The following is a 10,838-nucleotide window of genomic DNA, read 5'->3' on the forward strand; positions in this document are numbered from 1 at the left end:
GGTGCAGTTTGTTTAAATAATAGCAAGTAATTAGTCTGAAGACAAAATCAGTGATGGCATTTTGTAATTACAATTAATTTAAAGGTTAATTTCCTTTGGTGTTAAAATCTTATTTAAAACATTTACCAGGAAAGGAAATTAGGATGTTACTATCAAGATGCATAGAGTGCTTCTGGGAATCCATGTCTATTATCACTAGAAAATTAGGTTAGACTCAAAGTGGGAATTTCAAATCATTTTAGTGTATAATAGATGGTGGTCAGGGCCTTGAGTCAGAAGGGTTGCTAAGGGTAGACTGTACAATTTGCATTTTCTTTGTTTGTGGGATTAATTGCAAATGTTTCCAACAAAAGGGCTGGGTTTATACATGAACAAGCTTGACATGAAAAGAAAATTGGTTATGGATTGCTGCCTTCGTAACTAATGAAGTTGATGTTCAAGGAATCCCTAGGAGACAGGACTGTGGTATGAGACAAATATATAAATAAAATCACATGGGGGGAAATGGTGTCGTTGCTGGCTCCCTTTATGGTAATTTCTCTTCTCCCTTGCTGTCTTTCCTGCCACTCCCCTTGCGTCCATCACTGCCTCCTGTGGGGATTGTCAGCTTCTAGTTTAAAAAAAGTCTAAATAACATAATGCGGAGCTTGAAGGAAGTAACATTTCCTTTCCAGCAGCTCATCACAATGGGATACTGCTTAATAAAATCAGTTCATTGTAACAGCCAAGGGGAGATACTTACCTTGCATCATTTCTTTTTAACTATTCACCAGCCATGTTTTGTCCTGGCCAGGAAAGATGTTGCAGAATTATTGGAAAAGTTCTGCACATGTGAAAAGGGAATGAACAATTAACAACTTTTTTACAAAGAAAGATGTATTTTATACCAAAACATTTTGTAAACATGACTTGTCTTGCCATGAATGAACTTGAGACAAAGAAGTCCAGATCAAGTAACACTATCCCATGCAGTTTCATCAAATCAGTGGCAGAAATGAGTTAGTGACAGATCTGATAAAAAAAAACATACTTTATTTGAAGAGATTCTCAGGTTGTTGTCACATCTGAATAGGAAGTAGTTGGAAAAACAAGGAAAAATGTTTTGTGATTGAAAAATAAAACATATTTGAAATCAGGCAAAAACATCAAAATTTGAGATCTGCACAGAAAATGCATGGAAAATGATTTCAGATGGACTGTCATACTCTGTTTTGATGCTGGTGAAAGACTTCATTTTGATTTGAATTGTTTGCTGATATTTGGTGTGGTTAGCCAAAATGAGCAGGTGTAAAACAGCCAGCCATGGCTATCCAGACTCAGTCCTGACTGACGGATGGCAACGTCTCAAGTAGGGGTGGTGACAAGTTGCTGCAGGTGGACTAGGTTTGCTAAGCATTTCCTGTGGCCTCAGAAATGTCAGTGTTGTCCTCACTGAGAGCTCCCCACAGTTTTCCACATGCCTGGAACATAACTGCTAAATTATTCTTGTCAACATGCCTTCTGCTAAAGTTTTCCTTATTACTTTTCCTTTCAAATATCTAGATAGGTCTTCATTAGCACTGGATTGTTAACTTTCATAGATTTGGGCCTTAATTCTCCACTTTGTTGCACCTACTGATGAGTCTTATTCTAATTTATTAGTGTGGTGGTCACAGTTGGAGGCCACTGCCCCAAGTATTTTCTTTTTCCTCCCTGTTTTCTTTTTCCCTATTTTTTTTTCTTTATTTTTCCTCTCTTTATCACTTACCCATAGCAATGAACTGGATTAGAACAAATTTTTCCTAATGATTAATTTGATAAGCTCTATAATGATTCAGCCATGGTCTGCATTTTCTTTAATTCTTAGAAAGATTTGTCAGACAAAAACTGTTTCGGGGTTAGATTTTTTTGCTCAGAACTCAAGCATAGACATTTGAAAGCAAATAGCTATTATCCAGCAGTGTCCAGGTCTGTCCACTTTAGAAAAACAATATACTCTGCAGACATAATGCTCCCACAGCTGAGTAGAGGTCTTTAACAGATGCTTTACTGAGCCTTGGACAAGCCCCACTGCAAGCATGGACAAGCACTGCAAAGCCTTGCAGGGATCATTTGGCAACCTACCTGACTGCAACCTTATTTCCAGGTGCATAAGCTTGACAGGTGGTTTGTTGAATTTATCAGGTATAAAAGGTGACTCTGACAGTTTCAGTCCAGTATTTCTCTTTGCTGCAGTTACACTCCAGTTGCTTCTTCCAGACTCTTGTTCTTGCCTACTCTGTCCCCATCCCTGTTTCTGCCTCCAGCTGCCTGAGTCTTGCACCTGCCTCTGCTTCCTCAACCTGCTTGGTTACTCCTTACTACTTTCATCCTTGCTCCTTTCTGCTTGTTCAGGTGCTTGTTTTCCTACTACCCCACCATGGTACCTGTTGAAGGCATTGCTCTGGAGCCTGTTCTTTGCCACATCCTCTCTGAGGTTCTGCCATTGACCACACCCCTTCCTCACCTGGGAATCTGAGATGCATTTTGGTTAATCTAATTTCTGGACTCGATCATCATTTGTCCTGCTGTTTTCTTCTGGGTGCTACCATGAGCTGGGTTCATCTTGAATGCAGTGTTCCTAATTACAGGGAATAGTGGTCTGTAATCCCTTACCTCTATAAGGGTGGTGACACCAGGTGTTGCTTATAAGGTTTCAAAACCCAGTGTACCTTCCCAGTCCTATGTTATATCTCAGAAAGGATGATCAAGAATCATCCACAGATCAGCAGTGATAGACATAGAAGAAGAACCTGTGGGACTTTATCATCCAGCAGGCATGGGTGATAAAGATGATAAGGCTGCCTTGTCCAACAAGAAACACGATAAGGAGAAAAGAATCCAGAGGAAAAGACTCTGAGGCAATTATCAGAGAATAATTTTGACTATTGTATAAGTAAACAGTAAGGAAATATTGACAATGGTGCAGAATAGGAGATAAGAAACTCTGTAGAAATTAGTGTAGGGCTTTTCCTTTGATAATCCTGTGGTCATCATTGGGCTCTGAAATGTTACAAAGTTACAGTTTAAAAATGTGAAGTTTTAATTTTATCTGGCAAATGGGTGAGCTAAGAGCACTTGCTGCCTGTTGAGCAGTTCATTGTGCTGAGAGACCAAGGCTTTGCATTCAAGTCCTTATGCCCTTTCCCCCTGTACTCGGCTCTGGTGAGGCCGCACCTCGAGTACTGTGTTCAGTTTTGGGCCCCTCGCTACAAGAAGGACATCGAGGTGCTTGAGCGGGTGCAGAGAAGGGCAACGAAGCTGGTGAGGGGTCTAGAGAACAAGTCCTACGAGGAGCGGCTGAGGGAGCTGGGCTTGTTCAGCCTGGAGAAGAGGAGGCTCAGGGGCGACCTTATTGCTCTCTACAGGTACCTCAAAGGAGGCTGTAGTGAGGTGGGGGTTGGTCTGTTCTCCCACGTGCCTGGTGACAGGACGAGGGGGAATGGGCTTAAGTTGCACCAGGGGAGTTTTAGGTTGGATCTTAGGAAGAACTTCTTTACCGAAAGGGTTGTTAGGCATTGGAACAGGCTGCCCAGGGAAGTGGTGGAGTCACCATCCCTGGAAGTCTTCAAAAGACGTTTAGATGTAGAGCTTAGGGATATGGTTTAGTGGGGACTGTTAGCGTTAGGTCAGAGGTTGGACTCGATGATCTTGAGGTCTCTTCCAACCTAGAAATTCTGTGATTCTGTGATTCTGTGTGATGCCATTACAGAGCATCCTTGTGCTGGTAGGGAGGCTTTAGCCACAGTTGCTGGCAGATGCGCTCCTTCCCCTGGCTTCATCCATGCTTCATGAGTCTAAATCACTGTGTACTTAGTGCAAAGAGCAGTAATGTTTGATTATCATTGTAAACAAACTTTATTGAGACTGTATTCAAGCAAATCTCCTCCTGTGTGCTGTATTGTGTAACAGGCACCAGGCCATGCTCAAAGCATAAAATAGGTAACTATTTTAGTCTGGAAGCGTCTTCATCAGTGAGGTGGATAGCAGGACACTGGCGAAGCTGCATGAGCAAGAGTGTCAACATATGCTCTTTTATGTATTTTTTTTTCCATGTGTCATTTCCAAGGCTATTAAAAACAAGCTTAATTTTACTCCCCTCCATTTTTTCTGAAATTGGCCAGCTTTTAGCTAGCAGCATTTGTGCACAGGTCTCTCTCTTGCATCAGACACTTGCACACCAACAGTGCCTACAGTGACTTAATTCACTCCCAGTCAGGAGCACAGTGAAGTGCTTTGCTGTGGCAGTGAATTTGATCACTGCACCTCTGAGGCCAGGGGAGCCATGTCTTTGGCCTCCTGAACATCAGTTATCAGTTTACATCGGTGCATCAGTGCATCAGTTTAACACCTTACACATCAGATGTAACACAGATACACCATGTGTACTCTCTCTGCACTGGACTGCACTGTGTTCAGTCACAATGCGTGTGCAAGAAGTACCCATGTGTACATGCACATATGCTTCCCTGGTCACTCAGTCTTTTTAAATGGTGCCATCTTTATTACATACAATTGTAAATTTGTAATATTATGTTGGTGCTTTAGATTCATGACTATATTTAAGGACAAGCACAATGCCAAACACTGTACAAACAAAAACATCAGCCCTGTTTCTTGGGGCTTGCCATCTATGCATCAGACAACAGGTAGCTGCTGGGTACAGGCAGAAAGGGAGCACAAAGAAACAATGAGCAAATATTAATCCCTGTTAGATAGGAATATCAGTACACTGACACTAATGAGGGGACTGTTTATTAAGAACTTCTTGGAAGGAGAGAAAGTATTTGGAAATTTTACAAGTACGTGGGTCAAGCTGGCACCACAGGGACACAATTTAGCTTTTTAAAATGGAAGGAGGATATACTGATGCGCAGTCTCTAAAAAAGGCTTTAAATGTAAAAAGATTTAGCTTCTGCTTGATGTGATGTGTAAGATGTAATTACTAGCAGGATGCAGAGAGAAGTAATTTAGCCAAAGCAATGAGCCCTGCAGCTTTTGCCTCCTTAATTCAACATTTGGTGAGTTCAGAAAAGGAACAATTGCGGTGTTTGACACCAAGAGCCCTGGATAAATGTTATAGCTGTGTCAACAGATAGAAGAGTCCTCCTCTTCAATATGGAAAATAATCTTCAGAAATTAAATCATACATAGTCCAGACAAAAGTTGACATCTAGTTTATAACCCCAAGTGAGAGTCAGACCTGTGCTATCGTTCTCTGTGAAGGTTAGAAGGTTAGGGAGGAGCAACCAAGAGTTTTTATATATTAGCCATGCAGAACTGGTAGTGATGTTTAACTACTCATGGGTAAATACCCATGAGAAGATGAAGATGAAATGAGAAGATGAAATTTTGGTTTGTATAGAAGGAGGGAAGTGAGCGTGAACCTAGTACTCTGTGACACAAAGGTTTTGAGAAGAAAGCAGTGGCTGTGCTGGATGACCGTGGAGAGCACTGTGTGTGCTGGGCTACCAAAAACTCGAATTTGGATAGGAAGGGGCAATCTGATTGTGGTTCCAGCTGCTTGCAAGAGGCAGAATACAGGACAGGAGAAATCCTCTATAGAAATGGGGGAAAGTAGATATAGAAGGTACAGGGCTTTTTCCCAACCTTACCCTTTCCTTTTCTTCACAGATAAAGCCACACATCCCCTTCCTCTCTTCTAAATCCTATATCCTTTAATAACTAGCCTGCACTGATTTTTTCTTTCCTACTAAAATGCAAGGAAAGCTGTAACATCAGTAACAGTTCTACACACATATGTCCTAACTGACTATTTGGGTTCACATCCTAAGCTCATATCATTGCTTCAATGAAGCCGCCGAAGGTTTGAAAATATATAGCAGCTGAAAACCTGATTCTTTTTGCTTCTGTATTTATATCTCACAGAGGAAATTTTCTACTAGGAGAATAGTATCCAGTCCTGTTTGTTTGTTTGTTTGTTTGTTTTCTTCTGTTTCTTTCCTTATGCTTTTTACAGGAAAATATTACTGCTTTTATTTCACAGTTTCCTTCCTTTTCATCTTTCTGTTGATTTAATCAATTTCAGTGTTTTTCAATGATAGCTTTTCAGAGTTCCTTTTCCCATATGCACACCCATGCTAAAGAGGTCTTTTCTGTGCACATATATCCTAATTTACTGATCCTTTTACACATTGCAATCTTCCAGAAATCAAAAATGAGAAAACCATTTGTGTTTCCCGTCTTGTCCTGATATGCAACAAAGACAGTGGAGACTGGGACTGTGAACAGAGGTTAAAACTTCACAACCCTGAGGGTGCTTAGTAATAGAAAATATGTTCCTATTTTGAACCATATGTACTGTTTGTGTTACAGTTATAACCACCATCATATGCCTTACAAGCCCCTTAACACCACCAAAGGAAGAAAACAGACTGAATTTCTTATAACATTTTTCACAAACAAATAGTACTGTTATTATCCTATTTAAGTCCAGCTAGAAAAATAAGCATCTCAGCACCCAGTTATTCAAATGAATGGGATTCTGTGATTGTTTGTATATGTACATGTGATTTTACTGGAGAAAGACCAGTAAATAAAAGAGCCACTTCTTATAACAGTGACAAGTAAGATGAATGTGAAATAGAATAGTCAAAAAATGTGTTTGATGGATAAGGTTAATGATGGAAGCCTCTGTAGTGATTCCGCTAATGAGCCTTGCTTTATTCATCTCATGTTACTGCTGCCAGGAATGTATCAGTTGTACAACACTTCTAGTGACCTTTCAGGCACAGCCAGGATAAAATGCCTGCAGAAAGGGCAGCATTTTGCATGCTTTAAGAAACTAGCTCAGAGTCTACAGGGAGCTTTTAGCACAGTCTGGGCACCTCAGGCTTTGCAGTGCTAACTGAGAAACTGCCACCATGAAGAAAACTTGCTATAAAGAAATTGCTAAAACACTCTTGCATTGGAATTCACATCCTGTTACTTACCTTTGCCTACCTTGGAAAGTTTGTTGTTGAATGTAAGAAGCCATTGCATGTCTCTAGCAAGGTCTCGATAGTATCTTCTGCCCTACCATAATTTGGTTACACAAGTGGGAGCTTCCACTGTCAGCTTACCACAAGAAAGTCTCTTCAAGCTTGTCTTTGTCACTCAACAGTCTGCTGTGTTAACACTTGGTGTTTACTTGTACAACAGGGCAAAGATGAATGCATGCAAGATATTCAGTGTGAATCTTTCTCTCATGCCCACAGAAACTTGTTTTGCTTAGAGAAATCTTTTTTCTTAAAACAGTGGTTTAGTTTTCTGAAAACAACCCTAGAAGAATACTTAAGACCTTTTACCCCATGACTACAAAACAGAGTATCTATGCTTGCAGCCTTCTAATAATGATTTAATGGTTTACTGGTTGCTTGAAGGGTCTTGGGAAGTACACAAGAAATACAAAGCAGGACAAATGTATATAGGCAAAGGAACAGGGATTGACACCAATGAGATAATCTTTCCATCACACATATATTTTGACTTGTCAGAGGTTAAGAGTGCGAAAAATTGGAAAACTAGGGGGAAAAAAATAGCTACAGAAACGACATGCCCATTCTTTTTGCTGCAGCCATTCTTTTTGAGATTTTTTATACTTCATCCCAGCTTAGCACTTCACTCAACAACATTCATATTGTCAGTTTTTCATTCTCTGCCTATAGATTTTGTGTACTTCCAAATATATAACAAAATTGTAATAAAGGTGTTTGTTGTGTTTTGTTTTGTTTTGTTTTCTGATTGTTATGGGCAGTGAATAAATAGGAAGCTACAAATTGTATTTATCTTGATTTTAGCAAGATTTTAACCCTTTGAGATATTTGCTCTGTCTGGCAAGCAAGCCAGAGAAGCACTGCTCAGATGCAGTCATTATAAGTTGGGTGCAGAATCATTTAAAATTGTGTTCAAAATTTAGTTATCAGCTAGCTGGGATGACATTTCAGATGGGATCCCAATGGGACTTTGGCTAGTGAAAAATTATCTACATTATTTGTGTTAACTGCAAGGGTGTTACATTTTGTTACAGCAAGGGTAAAACATTTATGAAAAAAATCAGATGAAATCAAACTGAGAGGGTTTTGGGCACTTGTGCAGGTAAGATCAGAACCCAGAATGATCTCAAGAAGTGGCCTGAAATCAATTGTTCCTGTTAGTCCTGATTTGTGCACCACAGTGTAAGAAAAATATAAATAGACTGAAGAAGGATCGAGAGAGAAAATCTAGAGGCTTGGAAAACATGGGCTGCAAGTAAAAATAGAAAAAAAAAAAAAAAAAAGAAAAAAGTTGTGCTTAAATCTGGAAAAGATGGATGGCATGAAAATACTTTTTGAAAATATTAAAAGCAGTTATAAAAGAAAAAAAATGATTAATTTGTCATCATATCCATTGGAAGAAAAAGTCCAAAAGTAGAAAAGGAGTTAATTTGCAGGAAATTACATTTAAATTAGACATTAGGAATTTAGGTTCATGGAAAGGCAACACAAAGAGACTATAGAACTTCCTTCATTACTGATGTCAAGGATTAATTTAGTAAAACATCATTCTGGTACAGAGGTATACTTAATCCTGCCACAGAGCACAGAATCAGCTGAATGACTTCTGCACAGGTCGTTCTGGCCAGGGCGAAAAGTAGATAACAGGTTAAACATGCCTATGGTTGCAATGGAAGCATACAGTGGTGCTCCAGCCTTGTATTTTGGTGGCTCTTTGCTTGTGAGCAAGCGGTGGGCTAAGGGTAGGACTACAAAAACTTGATTTCATAACATCTGGACATCATGCAAAGGCAAATGTCCAGTGTGGCAGATATTGAGGGGTAGCTTTGTGCAAAATAATCTCATAAATGCAAATTTTAAGGGTACGCACCACTGTGAAAGTTCTTAATCCAAGGGTTATAAATCTACTTTTTGTGACTTTTATGTGAATGTTACTATGTTTATATCCACAAGAAGCTATCTTCTATCAAATATTTCTTTTTTTTCTTTGCTCGTTTGTTTTAATGTACAGAAAGCCAATCTGTCAGTACCAGAGCCCAGACTTGTGAAGAATATACTTCTATATCTGAACTCTCTGGCCCTTTTCTTTCAAATCAAAATCAGACTCACATTTGATATGTGAGAGACAATATTTCAGGGATGAGAGTTGCTGATAAATAACCCCCAAAAGCCAATAGTCAGGTCTCCTGGTGCAAAGGAAGCAAAGGGTGTGCTTTTACCTGTGTAAAGAGAGTGTTATATCAGAGAAACAGGGGGCTCAGAGTCAGATGAGATTGAATTGCCCTGGAAATTGTTTAAAATAAACATGAGAAGACCATTGGGAACTGCTAGTGTTGTGAATTAATAAATAACAACCACCCTGCAACCTTCCTACAGACCTCCAGTGCCTTGAGAGAAATGCTGCTTTCCTTAGATCTGTGCAGTCTCATCTCTGAAGCTCAGATAAATTGTTCCAACTTTCTGTGCATTGCAACCCGAATGTCAAAGCAGGGAATCAGAGAAAATTCTGTCTCTCAAACAGTCAGATCAATGTGCTTCCTCCTCTACATCTCTGAACCACAGTATGTCAGCAAGCCAGATACAGTAATGACAGTCAGTATTCACACCAATAAATGAATGATTTACAGCATTTGTAATACCTAAACAGCATGTTGTTTTGTACTCATCAGGAGGTCTACATGAAAAAGAGTGATATGTGGCTCTTTCTGATAGACAGATAGCTTGTATAAATCACTTATTGTCTTTCTGTGATTTTAAATTTATTTTCATTTAAAAGCTTAAAAAGGGACTTTGCCTTTCTCCATTTTTTTACCCTTTTTATGTATCTCCACAATTGGCTGGTCTTGTTTTAATAGATTATTAGGGGGTCCATCAAAAATAGTCTTTGTTGGGTGTCTCTTGAATGATAACGCCGATCACTCACTTCTGAAAAGATATTTCTAATGAAAGCAATTTGCCCATTTTTCAGTTGATTTCATAGGTGGATTTGACTCTTACGGCTATCAAGGCCCACAGAAGACATCTCATCTACAGCTACAGCCCATGTATATGTAAGTATTTAACTCCTGAGATATTCTACAGAGTGGCAGGCTGATATTAAAGGATCATTAAGCTGAAAGATGATGTGACTTAAAAATTCAGAATAGGCAGAAGCCTTTTTGATAGACTGAATTCAGGCTACACTTAATCACCAACATTGCTCTTCTATTGCATGATAATGATTTCTTACAGCAAGATACAATGTGTCACAGTTGTTTAAATAACTCTTAGCTCTCACCTGATTTTACCCCATTTTCATTCAAGCAGATTCCACTCCAAGGCAATGAGAATTTGGTTTAGTAAGAACTAGTCAAAGCTGACAGAACTTGGATGCCGAAAAGTGCTTTCTATTAAGATTTATCAATAATTAAGCAACTTGATAATTTACTGGATGTATTTAGCATTAGTGTTTACTTGGACAGGTATCTGTTCACTGAAGCACCTCTGTACCCCATTTCTAGTCTCCATGAAGGAAAGGGAAGGAAAAGGAAGGAAAGGAAATTGACAACATGCTGTTTTCAAAACCAGTTTAAATATTGTTTTTAAAACCAGTTTGAATAGAAGAGAGTATATTATCTATCCAATAAGAGTGACAGTTCCATCCACTGCCTAGAAGTGCAGTCAGACACATAATAAATCTCAGCACATAGACACAACTGGAGTACATTCACACTGGAGCTCACACCCAGCCATAGACTGGTCCAGAAATAATCATTTCCAAATATTTCTTGTGCCACTGCCAGCTGCAATTCAGAACAGCCCTGACTGCCTAGATAAATCATACCT

General features: G+C 39.3%; 1 protein-coding gene across 2 annotated transcripts in view; it reads left to right on the forward strand.

Moving 5' to 3' along the window:
- The window catches only part of NKAIN2 (sodium/potassium transporting ATPase interacting 2), a gene marked incomplete at its 3' end in the record, with an annotated part of 583,071 nt that extends 573,004 nt beyond the window's left edge, over positions 1-10,067 (forward strand). For both annotated transcript variants that reach the window (XM_082756439.1, XM_082756440.1), the window contains one exon: positions 9,982-10,067. In XM_082756439.1, coding sequence (XP_082612565.1) covers positions 9,982-10,067 — 86 coding nt within the window. The remainder of the gene's footprint in view (positions 1-9,981) is intronic.
- Positions 10,068-10,838: the final 771 nt, after the last annotated feature.

This window comes from Aythya marila (genome assembly GCF_965140915.1).
Source record: "Aythya marila genome assembly, chromosome: 3".
Taxonomy (NCBI): Eukaryota; Metazoa; Chordata; class Aves; order Anseriformes; family Anatidae; genus Aythya; species Aythya marila.